Source organism: Ranitomeya imitator, chromosome 6, assembly GCF_032444005.1.
Source record: "Ranitomeya imitator isolate aRanImi1 chromosome 6, aRanImi1.pri, whole genome shotgun sequence".
Lineage (NCBI taxonomy): Eukaryota > Metazoa > Chordata > Amphibia > Anura > Dendrobatidae > Ranitomeya > Ranitomeya imitator.
This window is the reverse complement of record NC_091287.1, coordinates 460,779,902-460,805,009: the sequence shown is the minus strand read 5'-3', so window position 1 is coordinate 460,805,009 and position 25,108 is coordinate 460,779,902. Positions and strand designations below refer to the sequence as shown.

General features: G+C 41.7%; 1 protein-coding gene across 1 annotated transcript in view; it reads right to left on the bottom strand.

Annotated features, from left to right (window-relative positions):
- The window catches only part of CRISPLD1 (cysteine rich secretory protein LCCL domain containing 1), a 135,059-nt gene that overhangs the window by 49,137 nt on the left and 60,814 nt on the right, over positions 1 to 25,108 (bottom strand). Inside the window, exons 7-9 of the mRNA XM_069731500.1 lie at positions 18,480 to 18,659; positions 13,408 to 13,468; positions 4,903 to 4,969 (exon numbers count right to left, since the gene is read on the bottom strand). Of these exons, the coding sequence (XP_069587601.1) occupies positions 4,903 to 4,969; positions 13,408 to 13,468; positions 18,480 to 18,659 (308 nt within the window). The remainder of the gene's footprint in view (positions 1 to 4,902; positions 4,970 to 13,407; positions 13,469 to 18,479; positions 18,660 to 25,108) is intronic.

Below are 25,108 nucleotides of genomic sequence, written 5' to 3'. Positions count from 1 at the left end.
GGGTAATATGCTGGACACACTGAGGTAGATTGCTGGACACACTGGGGTAATATGCTGGACACACTGGGGCAGATTTCTGGACACACTGGGGGTAATATGCTGGATACACTGAGGTAGATTGCTGGACACACTGGGGCAAATTGCTGGACACACTGTCTGGGGGCAATGCTGGACACACTGGGGCAGATTGCTGGACACACTGTCTGTGGGCAATGCTGGACACTCTGGGGCAATGCTGGAGACACTGGGGCAATGCTAGAGACACTGGGGCAATGCTGGACACACTGGGGCAGATTGCTGGACATACTGGGGCAGATTGCTGGACACACTGGTGGTAATATGCTGGACACACTGGGGCAGATTGCTGGACACACTGGTGGTAATATGCTGGACACACTGGGGCAGATTGCTGGACACACTGTCTGGGGGCAATGCTGGACATACTGGGGCAGATTGCTGGACACACTGTCTGGGGGCAATGCTGGACACACTGGGGCAATATGCTGGAGTCGGACACTGGGGGCAATGCTGGACACACTGGGGCAGATTGCTGGACACACTGGGGGCAGGACTGGAGGCATGGGCAGAATGTAGATGCGGGGCATGATTGGAGACATGGGGCAAAATGAAAGACATGGGGCAGGATTGGATCATGGGGCAGGATGGATACGATGGAGACAGATGGGGCAGGATGGGTAAATCATATGGGGTTGAAATGTAGAATGGATACTCATGAGTGCAGGATGCGAGAACATATGGCTGGAGCCAGGAAAGAGATAAACGGGGCCAGGATGGGGAATATTATTACCATAGGGGCTAATTAAGGGATATTATTACTGCAGTGATGTATTTATTTTATTTTTTGAGGACACTGTTTTAAATGGGGGGAGGGGCGGTCCTGTTACTGTGCAGAGTGACACTATATCGCCTTTTATTCTTCATGTGGTGTAATGTAGAAGTTGTGAAAAATTAAGTAATATGTTCTGCATGCGGAGCTCGAGAACTGTTATTTCCTGCAGAAACGAGTCCTGGCTGGAAGAAATGATGGCGGTCTGTGCTGGATGAAAGATGAAGGACTTCACCTAGAGACGTCACTGGTGAGTCAGTGTTACCTATACACTGACACTATACACTGTATACTATATACAGAGGTCCTGAGTACAATGTCACCAGTGATCACTGCATTACCTATACATTATATACAGAGCTCCTGTGTATAATACCACCAGTGATCTCTGTATTACCTCTACACAGACACTGCATACTAAGTACAGATCTCCTGTGAATACTGGCACTTATGGTGATAGTATTGTGGGTTTTTTTTTTTTATTACTGATCAGTATTGTAGTATTCAGTCACTATGTGGTGGTAATATGTGGTCTGGAAATGGTGCTGTGGTATTTGTCCCTTGTATGTGCTATTTGGTCACCAAGTGGTGGTAATATGTGGTCTTGACATGGTGCGGTGGTATTTGTTCCTTGTATGTGATATTATTTGATCACTGTGGTTGTAATTTGTGGTCTGGTCATGGTGCGGTGGTATTTGTTTCTTGTATGTGATATTATTGGTCAAAATATACCTAAATTGTATTGCTGATTTTAACAAATATTTAATAGGTTACAAAAGAGTAGGGCCCGGCCATTTTTCTGGAATAATCTGGTTCGGGGATATATCATGACCACCGTCACATGACCCCGTCACATGACCGGGGGGGGGCCCACAGTGTCTGAACAGCCCGGGGCCCTGGCTACCCTTAATCCACCCCTGCTGACAGGTATAACTCCAGGAACTCCCCAACACAGAGGCATTTACTGAGGCATACATTCCAATTTGAGGAACTCATTCTTGAAAGTTTCAAAAAATCTTAATCTGAAATTATTCTTATTGTTCACATAATTCTAACCATCATAGTTTGGGAAGGTTTTCTATCTACAGCATTGAAACATGTTTTCTATTTGCGGGAATAGAGTGATAGTAGAAAACCTATTGGCAGAAAAAGAAAACTCTGTATGAAGTAGGGATCATTCCACGAACATAGCTAGGAGGACAACAGGGACATGTGTTTGGGGTACCGATCACAAGCTACGCTGCTTTGGCCAATGTACACTCTGCTTCCCTGGCAATGTATCTGACTGAGACTTTGCCTCGGGTAATAGAAATAGTTAAACCCTCTAAAAACCTCAAATGGCAATTTAATCTAAAAAAAGGAAGCAAGAAGTTTGTCTTATGCAATGAAACACAAACAGTTCACATCTTAGGCTAGGTTCACATTGCGTTAGTGCAATCCGTTTAGCGCATACGCTAACGGAATGCGCTAACACAATGTACAAAAAGGGATTGCGTTTAGCGATCCCGCTAGCGCAGATGCCCGATCTGCGCTAGCGAGAACGGACCCAAAAATGCTACAAGCAGCGTTCGAGGTCCATCAGAAAATAACGGGACATCGCTAACGCATGCCAAAAATGGCATACGTTAGCGATGCGTTAGATACATTGCGGTCAATGGGTGCGCTAACGGATCCGTTACATAGCGTTAGTTGCGCCATGTAACGGATTCCGTCAGCGGACACCCACTAACGCAATGTGAACCCAGCCTTAGATTTCATTGCCATCGAATATTCAAGACACTTAAATGTTAAGCTAACCATAGACATAAATACATTTTATTTTTACCAAAACAGATTTTAGGTGTCTGCTCCATGTATCTGCCATTACATGATCATGGCCTTTTGCTTTATGCAAAATATAATCTGTCGGAATTAACACTTACTGTCTTAACAGCCCATAAATGTTTTAGCTGACAAGGGCCAAAGTTATGATCAACTGCTTAGTCTTTCATCAGCTGTTGACTTAAAATCTTGTGTCTCTTTCCAGCTTTGAGAAGTATTATCATCACAGACCTTTATTCGGACAACCACCTTTTCCACTACAGCATATGGATTGTTTAAAGTGAATAATCCCCACGCTTAAAAAAAGTTGAATTATTCACGTTGCTCTCTGAAAGATGTTATCCATGCCTTTACTTATGCAATCTGTTTTCACTGTCAAAAAAAGTAGCTGTTTTAATATATATATGCAAATGAGCTTCAAGTGCTTTTGGTATGTTAAAGCACTTCCCAGGCCTCTACCTCCCTGGCACTATTCCCTGCAGAGCTCTACCTATGTCTGCTTCACTGACAGCTCAATGATTTGACTGCACAGTCAAGTGAGCTGCCAGTTAAGCACAGAGAGGTGGGATTGGGCAGGGAATAAAGATGGAAAGGCAAAGGCTTGGGAAATGCTTTCATATGTGGAGAAAACTGAAAGGGCTTTTACCACAAACAAGAGACATTTTAATTAATATATCTTAGAGTAAAAATAATTTCCACATTTGGAATGTGTTACAAAAAAATAATTGTTGAATGGCTGTGTCTGACCGTACAGGAAAATGGTCTGATCACACCACAGCTCCTGGGCAGGGGAGGAAGCAAAGAAAAGTATACAGACAGGACCGCCTGGGTCTCCTGGGCAGGGGAGGGAAGCAAAAGAGAGTATACCGACAGGAAAGCAGGGGGTCACAGCTTATTCTTTTTGTGAGGTAAAGCAAATTTTTAAACATGCAGGGAAATGTATTTCCTTACAGCTGTGATCCCCTGCAGTAATGTCTGTGTAAGGATATGGACAGAGCGAATGCATTTCCCCATTCAGAAACAAGTTCATTGTTGAAATGTAAGACCCACTTTTCATGTAGCACACTGGCATGTAAGGCTACTTTCATACTAGCGGCGTCGGTGTCGGCCCGTCGCAGTGCGTCGGGCCGACGTACCGACGCATCCTGTGACAACGCAGCACAACGGGTGCAGCGGATGCATTATTACAACGCATCCGCTGCACCATTGTGAGTTGCGGGGAGGAGGGGGTGGAGTTCCGGCCGCGCATGCGCGGTCAGAAATGGCGGACACGACGCACAAAAAACATTATATGTAACGTTTTTTGTTCCAACGGTCCGCCACAACATGATGCAACCGTCGCACGATGGTTGCGACGTGTGGCAATGTGTAGCAATGCGTCGCTAATATTAGTCTATGGGGAAAAAACGCATCCTGCAGCCAACTTTGCAGGATGCGTTTTTTCACCAAAACGACACATTGCGACGTGCGTCGTACGACACTAGTGTGAAAGTAGCCTAACAGTACAAGACCAGTGCTTCGCCTGTGGCTACCGGCAAGCGTCACGTTACATCTGGATACTCTTTTGCTTCCTCCTCTGCCTAGGAGCTGTGGTACGTTCAGACCAATTTCCTTCACGGTCAGACACAGCCATTACACAGTACATAGCAGGGACACAGTTATAACATTATCTCAGTACAGGAACATTTTTTAATACATCCAATTGAGGAACTTATTTTTGTTGCATGATCTGTTGATTACAGTGTACTTTGTTCTTCAGAAAACCCTGTAAAGCCTCATTTGCATATAAATTAAAACAGCTATTTTTGCAACAAATTACAAAAGTAAAGATGTGGATGACATTATCTTTCAGAGACCAATATGTCCTTGTAAACAGTTGGGGGGAGGGGCAGTGGGGATCCTGCTAACAGATTCCCATTAAAGATACAGTAGATAGTTACTAGTGATGAGTGAACGTGCCTGGATAAAGTGTTATCCGAGCATTCTAAGGTGCTAACCGATTGTCTTCGGCGTGCTCAAAAAATGTATTTGAGTCCCCGCGCCTGTATGTCTCTTGTTTGTTCAACAGCTGCAGCACATGCAGGGATTGCCTAACAAACAGTCTCAGCATGTGTTGCGGCTGTCAAACAGCCATGAGACATACAGGCGCAGGGACTCAAAGAAATTTTTCGAGCACGTTGAAGACACTCGGATAGGCACCCAAGCATGCTCGCTCATCACTGATAGTTACTTACCATTTCATAAAATACACTTCCAATTACTTTGGCACTGCTCTCCAAACAGCCTGCTGAACATTCATATCTTTAAAAAAAAAAGGCATTTTACAAAAAGAAATAATTTCATAATATTTTATGTTTACTTTAGTGTATGTCAAATTCTTTCTAATGAGAATGTTTGCACCATTAACACAATTCACGGAATGTTAAGGTCTCCAATTTCTTGCAATACTACTTAAATATATTATCATGACTTGTTTGCAAAATTCACAATAGTCCACAATATACAGTGGGGAAAATACATATTTGATACCAATTTTGCAAGCTTTCCCACCTATTAAGAATGGAGAGTTCTGTGATTTTTATCATAGGTACACTTCAAATGTGAAAGACAGAATCTTAACAAAATCACATTGTTTGATTTTTACATAATTAATTTGCATTTTATTGCACAAAATAAGTATTTGATTCAATAGGGAAACAGAACGTAATATTTGGCACAGAAAACTTTGTTTGCAATTACAGAGGTCAGACGTTTCCTGCAGTTCTTGACCAAGTTTGTACACACTGCAGTAGGGATTTTGCCCCACTCCTCCATACAGATGCTCTCCAGATCTTTCAGGTTTAGTGGCTTTCAATGGGCAACATTGAATTTCAGCTCCCTCGAAAGAATTTCTATTGGGTTTAGGTCTGGAGACTGGCTAGACCACTCCAGGACCTTGAAATGCTTCTTATGGAGCCACTCCTTAGTTGCTCTGGCTGTGTGTTTCAGGTCCTTTGTAATGCTAGTCACTTCTCACGGTTAAGCTGTGAGTCAGAGTGGTCAGGGAGTCCAAGGTCAGAAGCCAGGAGGGTACATCATAAACAGAAGGAAGAGACAAAAGCATAGTCAGGTAATGTTCTGAGGTCAGAGTACAGGGATGATAACGAATCAGAGCTGAAGGGGTTAAACAGGTGGCTGGTCAGAATGAAGTCCAAGGACAGGCAACAGATCAAGCATATAGAACTCAAGGCACAGGAAGCACAATCCTCACAAGATGAATGTACGTCTGGCAGTGGTCTGGGAGAAGCTGCCTAATTAAGTAAGCATGGCCATTGTTAGGTGTCGAGTTCCTGCCTCTGCACAGGGGGAATCTCGAACCATCTCTGCTGCGGTCTCCCATTCTTCTCCAGCCACAGTGGAGTCTGCTCAGCAGAGACGTCGTTCCTAGCATCTTGCTCAGTCTCACTCTGTGCTTAGGATTACTGCTGCTTTGCCTGCTTCTGCCATTGAAGCCAGTGCTGGGCAGCGGCGAGCAGATGCTTTTGGGATCTAAGTCCTGCTTTTTCCCTTCTGAGCATGCCCAGGGTGAGATCTCCCATTAGAGATCGAGGGTCACATGCTCAGATGCTGCAGCGGTTCCCATTGGTCCTTTGTTGGAAGGTCCTGAATGTGCTGCAGCTATATAAGCTGCGCATGACCGCACGGCCATGCGCTAGTGTACATTTGTAAACGTGTGTGTGTTGTGAGTGAAAGCCGTTCATTAAAATCCCCTCCCTATTGGATGACTGTTCGCGGAAGGTGGGTGATTGCTATCTAGCACCCGACTTAGCTACCAGCACGTTACACACCATACAGTGTCTAATTGCTGTGACCGCCAGTGCGGCGCCGTGCGCTTTTACAGCGCTTTCCTGACCCAAGTCTGGGTGGTTAGTGGCGTCCACCAGTGCGGCACCGCATGCACTCTCGTGCATCTTTTATTATTTCTTTGGTTACGCTGACACCCCATTAGCGGTGTCGAGCGCAAGTAGTCTAGTCGGACTCGGATCCCAAGTCTTGGGACTGAGCTTGGTGACTCCTTGCTTGCGCTCTTGTGTGCGGTACCGCAGCCCTGTGACTTAACAGGGTTCGCTTCCTTCACACAGGGTGAAGTTAACCCGTGTGTGTTTTCACATTGTACCGCCATATAGTCCGTCATTACTTGGCAGCAGGTTCCATCTCTGCACGGTGGACCCCGGGCTGCGAGTGCACCTTAATCTATCTTATTATTTGGTGCATTCCGCTAGCCCTAACAGCCATTACCTGGGTTAGTTGAACACCTGATACAGCCAACGCCTCCCAGTCACAGATTGGCTAGTCGAGCTGTCAGCACACCCCTGAACCAGACTGGATGATCATGCTGTCATTCAAAGTACAGACAGCTTCAGCATGCCCCTGTACCAGATTGGATGGCCGAGCTGTCAGTAAATGCATCCCAGACACCCTGAGGGGTGGAACCATGACATCATTGTCATGCTGGAAGACCCAGCCATCACCCATCTTCAATGTTCTTACTGAGAGAGGGAGGTTATATAAACCTACATAAAATCCGTGGCCAAAACGGAAAATAGCCCCCTAGTGGCTGATTTATGTATACCGAAAAAGAGTTTGCTCAGCAAGAGCAGCACGATCTGAAATTAATAAGATCTAGTAAATAGTGGGCGACCTCATAGAAGCCCATGTGCGATAATATCTCCCAAAGCAGACCGCAAAAACAACGAGGGGGTTTATATGATAAACAAGTTAATTTTATTAAACATATATAATATACAAAATGGAGACAGAGTTGCAAAAGCAATGTATATGGATGGAAAGCAGCTAAAAGAATATGGCACCGAAAAGATGACACAAGTTGGTGCCAAAAGAGAAAAAAGTATACACGTCTCAGAGGACGCGGCTGCACACATGAATTGGAGAGAGGTTAACCACTGATATAATGTCTGGTTAGTAGTTAATTTGTATAATCAATAATTACATGCTGTTAAAGACTTTAAGATTCTCTAGTCTCTCTCTAGTTCACCTTAATCTATCTTATTATTTGGTGCGTTCCGCTAGCCCTAACAGCCATTACCTGGGTTAGTTGAACACCTGATACAGCCAACGCCTCCCAGTCACAGATTGGCTAGTCGAGCTGTCAGCACACCCCTGAACCAGACTGGATGGTCATGCTGTCATTCAAAGTACAGACAGCCTCAGCACGCCCCTGTACCAGATTGGATGGTCGAGCTGTCAGTAAATACATCCCAGACACCCTGAGGGGTGGAACAATGACATCATTGTCATGCTGGAAGACCCAGCCATGACCCATCTTCAATGTTCTTACTGAGAGAGGGAGGTTGTTGGCCAAAATCTCGAGAAACATGACCCCATCCATTCTCCATTCAATACGGTGCAGTCTTCCTGTCCACGTTGCAGAAAAGCACCCCAAAGGTATAATGTTGCCCTCTCAATTGTTCACGGTTGGGACGGTGTTCTTGCAATTGTACTCATCCTTCTTCTTCCTCCAAACACGGCGAGTGGAGTTAACACCAAAGAGTTCTATTTTGGTCTCTTCTGACCTCTCTCATGCCTCCTCTGGATCATAGAGATGGTCATTGGCAAACATTAAAATAGCCAGGACATGTGTTGGTGTGAACAAGGTGACCTTACGTGCCCTGCAGAATTTTAATCCATGACGGCATATTGTGTTACTAATGGTAATGTTTGAGACTGTGGTCCCAGCTCTCTTCAGGAAATTAACCTTGTCCTCTTATGTAGTCCTGGATTGATTCCTGACCTTTCTCAGAATCATCCTTACCCCTCGAGGCAAGAACTTGCATGGAGCCCCAGACCAAGGAATATTGACAGTCATTTTCCGTTTCTTTTTTAATAATTGTGCCAACAGTTGTTGCCTTCTCATCAAGCTGCTTTCCTACTGTCCTGATCCCATCCCAGCCTTGTGCAGGTCTACAATTTTGTCCCTGGTGTCCTTAAACAGCGTTTTGGCCTTGGCCGTGATGGAGAGGTTGGTTAATGATTGATTGAGTTTATGGACCGGTGTCTTTTATACAGGTAACGTGTTTAAACAGGTGCAATTAATACAGGTTATGAGTGCAGAGTAGGAGGGCTTCTTAAAGAAAAACTAACAGGTCTGTGAGAACCAGAATTCTTGCTGGTTGATAGGTGATCAAATACTTATTTCATCCAATAAAATGCAATTAATTATGTAAAAATCATACAATGTGATTTTCTGGTTTTTATTTTTAGATTCTGTCTCTCACAGTTAAAGTGTACCTACGATAAAAATGACAGACCTCTGCATTCTGTGTACATGGGAAAACTTGCAAAATCGGCAGCGTATCAAATACTTATTTTTCCCACTATACATCACAACCATTGGGTGGCTAACAAGAGGTCTACTTGTCAATGGATTTTTCTTGGGACTGTGAAGCTAAATCTAAGAAAATTACTGGTTTTCACTCTTTAAACATTATATAGAGTTCGAGACTTTGCTGCTAGGATTCCCTAAGTTGCAACCTTAGTCTCTGTTAAGAAAAGCTGACATATTGATTTCCATATGTGCTAATAAAATTAGAACCAAAAGTATAATCTGAAAGGCCTGAGGTCTGGAAAACAGAGTTTCCTCACAAAAGTAGACAGAAAGAGGGTCAGGACAGGTGAACAAGGTCAGTTTACTAGTCTGGTCGGTAAATTAATGGAGAAACCAGAAGTACATCTTCAAACAGAAGCCTAAGGAACTTTACTGCTTGGGCGCCAATGTCCCAAAAAATGCTTATGGTGACCGATCATTGGCTTGTGGTAGCTGAGACCCATGAGGAAATGAGAAGAATGCTGTGCATCAAGGCTGAGGAAAGGATGGGCACAGAAGAGAAGGAAGAGAGGAGCAGCTGTGAGAAAGACAGTAGCCAGTGAAGGCAACCGTCTCAACTAAAAGTGCAAATGCATAAACAAAGAAGGTAGTTGCACAATCAAATAAGTATGAATATAACATTCATTATTAATGCAAAAGAAGAACAAAAAGCTCCAGGGACATTTAAAACTATAGAACGTCAAAGCCTGTAGAAGTAAGCATGGCAAGCATGGCTGAAAAAGAAACAAAACACATTTGCCTTGTTTCCATGTACAGGCTTTCAGGTGTTCTAAACATAGTATTCCCATGCAGAGTTTTACAATATTTCAATTATCGCTAATAACTAGTGATGAGCGAGTATGCTCGTTACTCGAGTTTCTCTGAGCATGCTCGGATGGTCTCCGAGTATTTTGCCGTGCTCGGAGATTTAGTTTATGTCAACGCAGTTGCATGATTTGCGGCTGCTAGAGAGCTTGAACACATGTGGGGGTTGCCTGTTTGTTAGGAAATCACCACATGTATTCAGGCTGTCTAGCAGCTTCAAATCATGCAGCTGCATCGACATAAACTAAATCTCCAAGCATAGCGAAATACTCGGAGACCACTCGAGCATGCTCAGAAAAACTCGAGTAACGAGCATACTCGCTCATCATTAGTCATAACTCATATGTTATCTTTCCAGCTTGTTTGTTATTAAATTGTCAATTTGGGCAGTAGCTATCTTGTTCTGCCCTTCTTGTGACAGTTGTGGGACACAGGCACACCTTTTAACTATTCCTTAATGTATCCTGGTTTTCAATGTCCGTGGATGTTGTGTTTTATTTGCTATGCACCTTTTGATATTAAAGATTGTTAAGTTATATATTCATAGTTATATGGATGTGCACTGGCTTTCTTTGCTCATATTTGTAGTGTTTTAGTTGAAATTTGCATTCCAATGCATCTGCACACCGGTAGCGCTCCATGTATTGTCATTTATCCTGTGACCACTTTTCTTTTTCTATCACAAGGTGCTACATCTTATAGCATAGAAAACTCCTGGCAAGGTATGTCATTTTTTTCTAAAGCTGGACATCTTGCTTTACATATTCAAGAATATGTAAAGTCAGGAAGAAATCTAAAGATGGAGGCATCTGTATTTGAAACTCTTCACAGAAAAGACAGAAAACATCTTCTTGTAGTAAGTTAAGCTTTTTGTTGGTATAACAGAGCAAAATATTAGAGAACATAGAAAATGCTGCATCAGGTTTGCTACTTGGGCACATGACTAAATACATCACATTCCAAAGAATAAGGAGACTATATACAAAATGGAAATACATTGTGTCCTGTACTTATAAAACATGTTTTCAAAGATTCCTTTGAATTATTACACCGTTAACACGTGTGAGATTAAAGCGCACACGTCTAAGAAAAAGAAGAGCCTAATCTACCTGAATATTGTATAAATAAAAGTAACATCTATATTATTGTACTAGTAACGATGTAAAAAAAAACATTAAACGGGTATTCTTAAATTCTTAGGGTGCTTTTATGAGTTAGACACCATGAAAATAAGCAAGTTTGCAATTGACTTGCTTTTCCTATCTGCCATAATTCTCCAGTAATGAAAACTTTTATCTTCTATAGTCTACAGCTGGTTTCCATGGAACTTGGCTGAGAGTGTGCAGTAGATACATGCAAGAGAGAAGTTAATGCTCGACATTCCAGTCACGTCTCTCCAGCCCATTGATTTCTATAGAGAGGTTTGTTGCTCATCTCCCTCCCCATCACTTCCTCTCCCTCTCATCTTCTGAAGAAATACAGTTATCAATCATCAGCTCTACAACTTTCAGAGCAGGTCTGCTTCTCACAGCTCTATCCTCTTGCTGTCTCTGCTATTTACAGTTAGGGCCAGAAATATTTGGACAGTGACACAATTTTTGCGAGTTGGGCTCTGCATGCCACCACATTGGATTTGAAATGAAACCTCTACAACAGAATTCAAGTGCAGATTGTAACATTTAATTTGAAGGGTTGAACAAAAATATCTGATAGAAAATGTAGGAATTGTACACATTTCTTTACAAACACTCCACATTTTAGGAGGTCAAAAGTAATTGGACAAATAAACATAACCCAAACAAAATATTTTTATTTTCAATATTTTGTTGCAAATCCTTTGGAGGCAATCACTGCCTTAAGTCTGGAACCCATGGACATCACCAAATGCTGGGTTTCCTCCTTCTTAATGCTTTGCCAGGCCTTTACAGCCGCAGCCTTCAGGTCTTGCTTGTTTGTGGGTCTTTCCGTCTTAAGTCTGGATTTCAGCAAGTGAAATGCATGCTCAATTGGGTTTAGATCTGGAGATTGACTTGGCCATTGCAGAATGTGCCACTTTTTGGCACTCATGAACTCCTGGGTAGCTTTGGCTGTATGCTTGGGGTCATTGTCCATCTGTACTATGAAGCGCCGTCCAATCAACTTTGCAGCATTTGGCTGAATCTGGGCTGAAAGTATATCCCGGTACACTTCAGAATTCATCCGGCTACTCTTGTCTGCTCTTATGTCATCAATAAACACAAGTGACCCAGTGCCATTGAAAGCCATGCATGCCCATGCCATCACGTTGCCTCCACCATGTTTTACAGAGGATGTGGTGTGCCTTGGATCATGTGCCGTTCCCTTTCTTCTCCAAACTTTTTTCTTCCCATCATTCTGGTACAGGTTGATCTTTGTCTCATCTGTCCATAGAATACTTTTGCAGAACTGAGCTGGCTTCTTGAGGTGTTTTTCTGCAAATTTAACTCTGGCCTGTCTATTTTTGGTATTGATGAATGGTTTGCATCTAGATGTGAGCCCTTTGTATTTACTGTCATGGAGTCTTCTCTTTACTGTTGACTTAGAGACAGATACACCTACTTCACTGAGAGTGTTCTGGACTTCAGTTGATGTTGTGAACGGGTTCTTCTTCACCAAATTAAGTATGCGGCGATCATCCACCACTGTTGTCATCCGTGGACGCCCAGGCCTTTTTGAGTTCCCAAGCTCACCAGTCAATTCCTTTTTTCTCAGAATGTACCCAACTGTTGATTTTGCTACTCCAAGCATGTCTGCTATCTCTCTGATGGATTTTTTCTTTTTTTTCAGCCTCAGGATGTTCTGCTTCACCTCAATTGAGAGTTCCTTTGACCGCATGTTGTCTGCTCACAGCAACAGCTTCCAAATGCAAAACCACACACCTGGAATCCACCCCTGGCCTTTTAACTACTTCATTGATTACAGGTTAACGAGGGAGACGCCTTCAGAGTTAATTGCAGCCCTTAGAGTCCATTGTCCAATTACTTTTGGTCCCTTGAAAAAGAGGACGCTATGCATTACAAAGCTATGATTCCTAAACCCTTTCTCCGATTTGGATGTGGAAACTATCATATTGCAGCTGGGAGTGTGCACTTTCAGCCCATATTATATATATAATTGTATTTCTGAACATGTTTTTGTAAACAGCTAAAATAACAAAACTTGTGTCACTGTCCAAATATTTCTGGCCCTAACTGTATGTCTGGATTTCTGTGCTTGTTCAAATGCCCTGTTATTTTTATATGTAAATACAATGATAAAAATGTACTCCCCCGAATAAACTACTGATAGATGAATTTGGTGCCACAAATCCTGTGCTAGGCTTTATAGTTCTACTTATCCTATAGCTCTGCTACTCACCAGAGCTGTCACTTAAGGAGGAGCGCCCACACTACTGGACACCATAAGTAAGGAAACTTAGGAGAATGCATTGCTCTGAGCTGCTCAAGAGACAACTTGAGAATACCCGTTTCATCAACTTAGTAACAGGATAAGCAACTTTCCCTATTACATGATATGTCCGCTGTTTGATTACCTGTTACATGTTGTGCCTTTACATTGATCCCGCAATCTGACTTCACAAGATACTATCTGAGCTGCAAATTAAAAACAAATCATAAATACAATATTACAATTGATATTCCACAAGAGACTTTTGTTAAATACTTATAGTTCATAGAGTAGGGCTACGTTCACTCATCCATTTGAACACTCCACTTGTCTATTCCATTTTGAGAAACAGTCACGCGGACCTAGGGCCCAATTAATGGAAGCGGAATTCCGCTAATCACTTTTAAAAGTCGTAACATTTTTTCGTAAACCAAAGTCGTGCAAAAATTTAGTGAGTTTTGGCCTTTTCACCCCCATTTTGCTCAGCTACGCAAAAATAGGTGGACTGGAGCAGTATGGGGGAGTGACGCTACAGACTATTAATTCATGATAAGCAGTGGCATTACATATACCGTTACTCCAGTTCCTTATGGCACATGCTTTTCAGACACACCTAATTAATTAACAAGTGTTTGCCTCTTAATGAATCAGGAGTGTCTGATTCCAACATGTCCCCGCACCAGAATCAGCATGAACATCATTGATGATTCGGGGCCCTAATGTCCAAAATGGAACTGTTGTAAAAGTCATGTGAACAGAAGCAGAGGGACAACATGATGTATTATGGGTTCACCCTACTCTACATTTTGTGCCTGTTATTAGAACAGGAAAGCATGAAGCTCCGTGAAGACCATGAGTTGTATGCAACCTTATTTGAAGCTCCTAACCTGCCATCTTGGTTTGTGTTTTATTTGCAAACAACCTTTTTTTTCCTTCCTAATGATATGTACAATAATGACAACAATGTCTAACAATCAATTAAAAATGGAACATTACATGTTCAGCTGCAGCTGTCCTGTTACGACTCCCACCGGATATTGATGTCAGCTGTTCAGTGGGGGGAAACGGCTACGAGAGCATAAGAGCAGCGCCCAGGTGAGTATACAATTTTTTTTTAATTATGCCCCTGGGCTTATTGATTTTTATTGGTAAAACTATAGAAAACAGCTCCAATATAAATTTAGGATTTAAAAAAAGAATATTAGTACAATTGACTAAGTGTCTTAGAACTCACATGCATTATTTAGGTATTGGCTCTCATTAAGGAAACTGAACGCAGCTTAGCGAGGTACTGGCTCTCGGTAAAAAGCCTGGTGGAGTATGGAGTTGTATTACCAATGTTCAATGAGAATGCATGCAAAAAAGGAGAAAGCTGTATCAAGGCTGTCTTCATTAGCCAAATCCTGCTCTTCACTAAAAAAGGTATAAGTAAACCTTAATAATAGGGTTGAGCGACTTTTAGTTTTTCAGGGTCGAGTCGGGTTTCACGAAACCCGACTTTCTCAAAAGTCGGGTCTAGTGAAATCAGCCGATCCTATTGCAAAGTCGGGGTCGGGGATCAGCCGAAACTCGAAACCCAATGTAAGTCTATGGGTTTTTTTGTTTTTTTTTACATTTCCTTCAGGGCGATGTAGCAGAAAAGCCGGTAATTCAATCACCGGCTTTTCATTTCTCCTGCCAAAACCCGAAATGATATGAGACATGGTTTATATATACAGTAAACCATGTCATATCCCCTTTTTTTTGCATATTCCACACTACTAATGTTAATAGTGTGTATGTGCAAAATTTCGACGCTCTAGCTCTTAAATTTAAGGATTAAATCGTGGAAAAAATCGGCGTGGGCTCCCGCGCAATTTTCTCCGCCAGATTAGTAAAGCCAGTGACTGAGGGCAGATATTAATAGCCTGGAGAGGGTCCACGGTTATTGCCCCCCCTGGCTAAAAACACCTGCCCCCAGCCACCCCAGAAAAGGCACATCTGTAAGATGCGCCTATTCTGGCACTTGGCCACTCTCTTCCCATTCCCGTGTAGCGGTGGGATATGGGGTAATGAAGGGTTAATGCCACCTTGCTATTGTAAGGTGACATTAAGCCAGATTAATAATGGAGAGGCGTCAATTCTGACACCTATCCATTATTAATCCATTTGTATGAAAGAGTTGAAAAAAACACACACACAATATTAAAAAGTATTTTAATGAAATAAACACACCGTTTGTTGTAATATTTTATTGTACGCTCAATCCACTCGTAAATCCATCTGAAGGGGTTAAAATATTTTACAGCCAGGAGCTCTGCTAATAATGATGCGCCCCCTGCTGGATGTCCCTGGAGCGTGGGAAAAGTTCCAAGGCTCGAGGTCATATGAAGACATCCAGCAGGGGGCGCATCACCGCGAATGAAGGTAACTATAGGTCATTGACCTACATTACCTTCATTCGCTGGGGTTTACAGCCACAAGCACAGCTGCATTAGCAGAGCTTGTGGCTGTAAAATATTTTAACCCCTTCAGATAGATTTACAACGTGGGACGTTACAGATCTACGGAAGGTATGGATATTTTTGGTATATTATTTTTTATTTGTTACAGAGCGAGGGTCTTCAGCGAGTGGATTAAGCGTACAATAAAATATTAAAACAACCTGTGTTTTTATTTCATTAAAATACTTTTTAATAATGTGTGTGTGTTTTTTTAACCATTTAATGCAATTAATAATGAATTGACGCCTCTCCATTATTAATCTGGCTTAATGTCACCTTACAATAGCAAGGTGACATTAACCCTTCATTACCCCATATCCCACCGCTACATGGGAATGGGAAGAGAGTGGCCAAGTGCCAGAATAGGCACATCTTCCAGATGTGCCTTTTCTGGGGTGGCTGGGGGCAGATGTTTTTAGCCAGGGGGGGAGCAAAAACCATGGACCCTCTACAGGCTATTAATATCTGCCCTCAGTCATTGGCTTTACTACTCTGAAGAAAATTGCGCAGGAGCCCATGCCGATTTTTTCCGCCATTTAACCCTTAAATTTAAGAGCTAGAACGCTGAAATTTTGCACATACACACTACTATCATTAGTAGTGTGGAATATTCAAAAAAGGGGGATATGACATGGTTTACTGTATGTAAACCACGTCTCAAATCATGTCGGGTTTTGGCAGGAGAAATGAAAAGCTGGTAATTGAATTACCGGCCTTTCTGCTATATCGCGCTGAAGTTAATATAAATATATATATATGTGTCTGAATTACATATATATATATATATATATATATATATATATATAAAACGAAACCCGACTTTTAAGTAGAGGTCGCCGACCGCCGACTTTTGAAATGTGCCGAACTGTTTCGCTCAACCCTACTTAATAAGTTGCCTGCAAGATAGATGTCTGACTTGACTAATAGTCAAGTTGCAAGGCTACTATAAGGGTATGTGCACTCTTATAGAAAATTCTGCTGCAAATCCTGATGTGTTGGTATAAAAAATGCTGCATAAAATGTGGGCTTTGCTGTGTTTTTTGTTGCACTTTTACATGTGTTTATGTTGCTGATTTTTCCCCACTCATTTAGTATGAGTGAAATCTGCAGCAAAAACACAGAAATAATTACACACGCTGCAGGTCGAAACCTTTTACAAATATCAAAAGAAAAATAAAGCAACATGTGCATTATATTTCACAATTCTTATTTACTTTTCTATTGCTAGGAATTCGTTCAGGTTTTGTGGCAAAACTGCTCAGAAAAAATGGAAAAAAGTTATCAAAACACAACATGTGCACAGACCAGGCAGATGCTGGGATTTTATAGCTTAAACTTCTTGAAGCATGATAGTAGCAGAACGTTCGGCTACAAAATCAGCCGCAACTAAGCTAAGTAAGAACATACGGACTTAAAGGGAATCTGTTAGCAGGATTTTGCTATGTAATCTGAAGACAACAGGAGGTAAAGGCCAAAACAGATTTCATAGATGTGTCACATGTAAGGCTCTGTGCTGCTGTTTACTTACAATGAAGATTTTATCACTAGGAGATTCTAGACTGACTCCACCACCTCCTGCGATAAGCAGCTAACTGTCTATAGACTATGTGCATACACAGCCAGGCGTGGGCGGGGTTAGCTTTCTTCAGTTCTGCTACACACAAAATCTAAAAACTCTGATTGCGTCACAATTTCTGCACCCTGTAATCTAAGTAATACATTGTTGAAATCAGGGTCTCTTTTCTTACATTATGCTGCTCTCAGATGAGGTAACAAAACATGTTGACAGATTCCCTTTATAGGGTAGTTACCTTCAGTAGGTGGCACAAATGAGAGTTTTCTTTTCTTTGGGAGAAAGAAACATGAAATTTGCCTTTCTCAAGAAGCCTTGCTTATAAAACTCAATTGATCTCGTTAAAAACTTTAATACATTACCAAGGGCATAGCTTTCAGTTAGGGTGCTTTCACATTGTGTTCGGTGGCCACATAAGGGCACACATCCGAACTCCATCATATAAAGGGATCCTGACGTCTGCACTGACAGGGCCATAGACTGTAGTGATGCAGAATGCGCAAACGTGCACTCTATGATCTACATCATTTTTGTAGGACTCCGCCTTCTGTAGGCGTGAACTCCTGAAAATGGTACATGGCAAAGCGCATATTCATTCTGCCATCACCATTACAGTCTATGGTCCCATTGGTGAAGACATCCAGATCCCGTTTTGCGGGGGGTCAGAAGTAAAATCCGATGGGGCCAATGAACGCAATGTGAAAGCACCCTTAGCCAAAACCCGATTAGGGCCATATTTCCCTGAAGCAGCTTCCTGCTGTTGAGCGCTTGTCTTGGCTAGTAATTCTATTCATGTTGGAAGGTTCTTTAAATTATTTGAAATTGACTTAAAAAAAGTTAGCTCCCTAATTTAGCTGGCACCAGTGAGATCATTTTCTTTTCTCTGCGAGCTAATTTACCTAGATTGATTAGCTAATACCAAGATATTGCATGAGAATCTACAGAAAATCTGTTGCACCGCCAGTCAAACAAAAACACAAGTATAATGGACATATCTAATTTGGATACAACTATCAACAGGCAATTAGGTAAAAAATCATGCTACAAAAAAAATCTAACGACTAAGCAGTAATAGAGGAGAATATGAATGCATAACTGGAGTTGAGAGTTACGACAATATGTAATGAAGACTCTAGTGTGGCAGTAGGATGCAGAACTCACACATTTGCTCCGTGCTGATGACTTCATTGTTATCATAGCTGGCAGTCCTGGTGGAACTCGTTGGCGAGTGAGTCCTCGCTCTACTTTGAGAAGTGGTGTCAAGTGCCTTTGTACGTTGTCTCTCTATCTCATTGGTTTCTTCTTCAGGCTCAGGAATAGGATAGTGAAAATCTGATCCATCTGCCAAAGGGTAAATAAAATCATGTGGCTATACACCAGACATCTATACTTTATAAATATATATAAAATATTGGTTAGGGTTAAATGCTATTTCGTAGCATTTTTAAAAAGATGTTACATCTGAGCTTGTGTGAAGAAATGTATGTTGGGAATCGGCCCAGAAGTACACTCAAGTGACCTTGTTTGATCTCTAGGAACAAGCATGGCCAGACCAGTAATAAGCATCTTCCCTACACGACTGCCAACTGTGTAAATCTCAACCTAATTACTAGTTGTGGTTTAAAAAAAGAAGACTCTGGTTCACTGGAGACTGAGGTAAGACCACCAAACTATTTCTCCAGGGGACATCAAGATGGCCATTAATCCTCATGTCAGGAGGCATGACTCCAGTGTTGAAATGTTTTACAAAATATGGATTATTCTGCATGAATACACAGAGATACCAGATACACGGCCCTTTCACAGCAATAGGTAAATATTATTATCCATTAAAAAGTGCCAAGTGAGGTCGACAAACAATACCTTGCAGGTTATTTTTACATTTTGCCTATTCAATGAACTGATTCACATGAACTGTGTGTTTATGACCATAAAAAGAGATTAGACATAATCTCTAGTTAGTCATAGACATAATTTCAGTTATTTCACACTTTTTTGTTAAGTGTATAATTCCACATGTGTTAATTCATAGTTTTGATGCTTTCAGTGTGAATGTACAATTTTCATATCATGAAAATACAGAAAAATCTTAAAATGAGAAGGTGTGTCCAAACTTTTGGTCTGTACTGTATTTTACATCATAACCAAAATTCATAAATCACTCATCAATCCTCCAGGACGACCCATTGTGGCCGCTACTGATTTCATACTGTCTCTACTCTCCATTTACCTAGAGAAAATACTTATACCTCTGATTAAACACACACGATCCTTGAAATCGGACAATTCATACAGATCTTTCACAATCAACCCCCAGTTTCCCTTGAGGGCATACTGGTGACCCCTGACGTTAATAGTCTTTACATCTCAATTTCACATGACAAGGGTTTTGAGGCGTTCTCCCACTTACTCTCTACCTCTGAGAAGCAGGATGACTCCATACAATTTTTACTAAACCTTTTATCCATGGTTTTACACAGGAACTTTTTTTTATTCACAGATACTTGGTACCTCCAGACATGCGGGACCACTATGGGCTCCAATGTAGCCCCAACGTATGCTAATGCCTATTTGAATTTATTTCAAGAACAGTACGTCTACACTCTTTTTACAATTTGCTAACTGTTGGTTAAGATATATAGCGGACCACTTCTGCATCTGGTCAGATCCCCTTGAAACTCTTAACACCTTTTTTACCACACTTAATGCTGTTAGACATGAACTTACTTTCACCCTCAAACATGACTTCCATCAAATTCCATTTCTAGATACACTTGTACTAAAAAATCCAGACAGCAGGCTCTCCACTGACCTTTCTTCCAAGCCAACAGACTGGAGCAACTTACTACATTTCACCAGTTGCCACCTCAGGTCCACAAAGAATAACCTTCCAAAATCACAATTCCAAAGGGTCCTAAGGATAGTATCCACAAAAACTCTATTGCCCACTAGATGGCGTGACATGTCCAACAGGTTGAAGGACAGACAGTACCCCCTCTCTACTTGAACAAGAGACTGACTGGATCTTGTCCATGCCACCGCCGTGTACATCTATCATCAAGTGCGACTGCATGCCTTCTGCATTCATGCCCAAGATCCACAGACTCATCCATAAACATTGGCCGCTACTGCCCCTAGCCTATCCCTCCTTTGAGGCTTTCAAAGAACCTGTTCTAATGTAGAACAGGAGACCCTGTAACATCAAGGATACTCTCATCAGAGCTGACTTGGGCAGCACGACATGTATACCTACACAACAATTTCAACGCACCAGGAAGACAGGCACTTTCTTTGTCTTATTTGCGTTGCCCACTTGAATAAAGTCCAGTGAAGTACATTACCCTAGAACAGGGCAATCATTTCCAATCAAGGAATACTGCACATGGAAGTCCAAATTCGTAATCTATGTCATTAAGTGCCCCTGCGTGCTCTCTATGTGGATGAAACAATTACAACATGTCAGGGATCATATAGCTAGTCATATATCTACAATTCGATGTTGCAAAAGTTGGCTACCCATTCCTTCACATTGCTCCACAGCTCTACACACCATATCACAATTATGGTTCTAAGTCCTGGAGAAGGTCCCTAGGCCAGAGGTGTCAAACTGTATTCCTCAAGGGCTGCAGACAGGTCATGTTTTCAGGATTTCCTTGTACTGCACAGGTGATAATTTAATCACCTACACACATAATGATTACAGCACCTTGTGCAAAGCTAAGGAAATCTTGAAAACACGCATGATTTGCGGCCCTCGAGGAATGCAGTTTGACACCCCTGCCCTAGGCCACGTACAGGGTGGTAATCACATTACTCTAGTCAAGCAGAGAGAATCCTATTGGATCCATAAGCTCCAAACTCTAGCTCCACTGGGTCTTAATTGAGAGCTATATCTTTTGAAATAGATTTGAGACACAAGCCCTACTGAATTGATCTAATTTTTATATTTATTTTATTCACTGAATAATAACTTATTCTTTACCATTGCAGAACAGTTAAATCAGGAAGCCAAGAGAAATCCCTCATCCTCTTCCCTTTTACACATAACACCATTGGTGACACACCTGTGGTAAGTTCTTTTGTCTCCTCTACCTAACCCTCCCCCTCCTTTTTCCATAACTCTTCCATTTTTGTGGCATGTCCTCCCTTTGTCATACCTTGTGCATGTAACAAACCCCACTCCCCTGTCTGACACTTATGTATACCATACTTCGCTCCTATCCTCTCCACCATTCCCCCACCCCTAAGTCATTTCTTTATTTTCCCTTCTCCTTACCCAGATCCCATATATTACCATCATACCCTTTCACTGCTCCACGGCATGCTCCTAACATGTCTGCATGACGTGCCCATGGGCCAACCTTGGTCTCCTACATACATCATTCTTCTTTTATGAGTGTCACCAATCACCCTAGCAATGGTCACGTGGTGTGCGACATGTTACCACATGACTACAGTTATCCCCACCCACACACGCCAGGACACGTGCACTGCACAGCGCTGCCATGCATCACATCCCCGATCTCCATGACCACAGGTCACGTGGTGCATGACGCATCACCACATGACCCCTCCCTCCTCTGCCCACATCACTGAATATCGAGGCTCTGATAACATACAGTGCCGCCCCTCCTCTGCCTCCTCTATACTCAAGTTATATCCAACTCCTAGGGCCCGTCCTCCATAACCCCATACTCCCAGACTTGTGGCCTGCTCCATATAAGATGCTCCACACCCACAAGACATGCACACAGGAGACATGGAAGCGACCTGACAGCCACAGCTACTAAGGTAATTTCAGTATGAGTATCATACCCCTCCTTACATTTCTGTCCCATTGACTACTCATGCTCTATTTTACACTTTCCAGGAATCCACCATACACTTATCCCTACTGGGATTTCCATATGTCATTTGGGCGCTATACAGGTACATAGTTTTTTTGCCTCCCCTCTCTCCCTCGGTCTCACCTTTCCCCACAGGGGTTTCAACCTTGCTCTACATCAACATTTCTATTGATCTCTATGGTCTTTCATATTTTATATTGTTTGCTACATGTTTATAGTCAATGGATTACATTTCAGTTAAGGTACAGAAACAAAATAAGAAAGAGATACATATTTCTTGCACCTAAAACATAAACATGATGCAGCTTTGCAGTTGTCTCATCATATGAATCACATTGTTGTCATGATATATTTTCTCCTGCCAGGTATCTTTGTCATATTTTTGTATGTTGTAAATATTGTAAAACATTATGTATATACTTTCTATGTTTGTGCATTGACATTCTGTTTTTGTTCCCTACTTCCGTTAGAGCGAGTATGTGACAGAGGCCTTGGAGCAGCTCAAAACGTTGAAGTCACTTCTATCATATACACTCTTGCCTTGTCCGCCACTTGCACTTGCCTTTAGCAATAATTAAGCATTTAAAATATTTGCACTAAACTTTGTGTGCGGTGAAAATTTCTCTGCCCTGCGTACATAGGGCACGTGCCAAAGCAAAGTCATCAACACTTCTCACTTTCCAATATGGAATTGAGAGTAGATCCAGCTTATGAGCAGTCCTCCCATCAAAGTTTGTATCCTCTTAATATATTGCAGTCATCATATTATATAGCACTGTGTACTTACAATTGCTCATTTTGTCATTTTACCCCATTAATTCTTCTCTTTTTCAGTTAAGTCTTTGACATCATGTGGTTAAAAATAGGCCAGCTGAATCCTTCTGAGCTCTATGTAGAAACAGGAAGTCTATATTCCCTGCATGACTGCATGGATCATCAGTCACTGCAAAACTTCTTGGCAGGGGGAGGAGGGGCAGCTGGATCAGGAGTTGAAGAGGGCAATGATTTATGCAGGAAAAATCGACTTCCTGTCTCTACATAGAGCAGAGAAAAAACAAAAAATTTTCCAGGTAGAAAAGTAAAAAGAGTAATTGTAAGGACACGGTGCTATGCAGTATGATAATTGAAATATATTAAGAGGATAAAAACTTTAATAGGAGTGCTTCTTTAACCGCTTTCCAAGATCGGGCGTAATAGTATGCCAATGTCGGACTCCCTCCCTAGGATATGGTCTCCGGTGCTTAGTCCACATGTTTCCCAGGACATGTCAACTGTTTTAAACAGCTGATATGTGCCTCTAACAGCCGTGGGTGGAATCGTGATCCACCCATGGCTGTTAACTAGTTAAATGCCGCTGTCAATCTGTGACAGCAGCATTTAATGCTCTCTTCCGGCACGTGACTGTGGGTCAATGATGAGTTGGCATGACAACCAGAGGACTCTAGCAGACCTCTATTGTTGTCACTGTTGGATTGCTTTGAGCACCACCCGGTGGTCGGTGATCACAGCAAGTCAGGAATTCTGCTACATACAGATGATCTGATCATCGCCTGTACATAGCAGAGCTGATCGGACTATAGCATGGATACTATTGAAGCATGCCAAAAGTAAAAATAAAATGTTTTAAAAAATAAAAAATATATAAAAGTTTAAATCACCCCCCTTTCACACCATTCAAAATAAAACAATAATAAAAAAATAAACATACGCACATTTGGTATTGCCGCATTTAGAATTGCCCAATCAATATAAAAAAATAATTAAACCAATCACTAAATGGCGTAACGAGAAAAAAAGTCAAAACAGAAAAATCACGAAAAATGGAGAAGCTATGGAAAATGACGCAATTTTTTTTTTTTTTAAACAAACTTTGGAATTTTTTTATAACTTACACACGTTTGGTGTCTGTGAACTTGTAATGACCTGGAGAATCAAAATGGCCGGTAAGTTTTAGAATTTAGTCAACTTGGTAAAAAAAAAACAACTGTGGGATTGCACTTTTTTTGCAATTTCACGGCACTTGGATTTTTTTCCTGTTTTCACGATATGCTAAAACCAATGGTGTCGTACAACTCGTCCTGCAAAAAATAGCCCGCACATGGCCATTTTGACCAAAAAAAATCAAAAAGTTATGGCTCTGGAAAGAAGGGAAACAAAAAATGAAAGCGTAAAACCAAAAATACCTCAGGTCGTTACGGGGTTAAAGTCCAAACGCAAATAGCTATCTAATTATGCTATGATGTAGATTCTTTTGGGCATCTGAAGCCCAATGATAAAAAGAGATGATGACAGTCACCACAATTATGTGACATTTAAAATACTGGTGTCTTCCTAATCAAGAAAAGGTCCTTGTGGTCTCTACAAGTGTAGTTATAGTTGGAAGGTTAGTCAATCAATAATCTGTGGCTGCTGAATGGGAGCTATTAGAACCACACCATACCTGATGGCATCCACAGCTCTTCTTTTGATTGGCTGGCCTGGTGATGAATTTGTGACAGGATAATCAAAAAAGGAGCCACATACACTGTCAGATGCGCTTCTTAGGGCTCCTGTCCAGTGGACACAGATTACTGAAGTTGCCAATAAATTGTGCCCTACCAATTGATTTGCATCAACTCTAGCGTCTCCCACCTCTGCACCCCAATAGTTACATCCCATATCCAATTATATGCATATTTGTAACACAATTAAGACAACGCTTTTACACAAGTCCATCCAAAAAACTGGAATTTTGACTTTAAAATCCTATAAATCTACAGATAAAGCTGAACGACATCAGATTATATTACCATTAAATCCATTCTACTTTTATTGTTCTACCTTCATATATTGATCAACATATTTATAAGGCGACTCACTGACTTATAGGCTTCTGGTGGAAGTTCCAAGTAGTATAACAGCCTAGATCTAAGTTTACAGTTCTACTAGTTGGTATTAGAAATC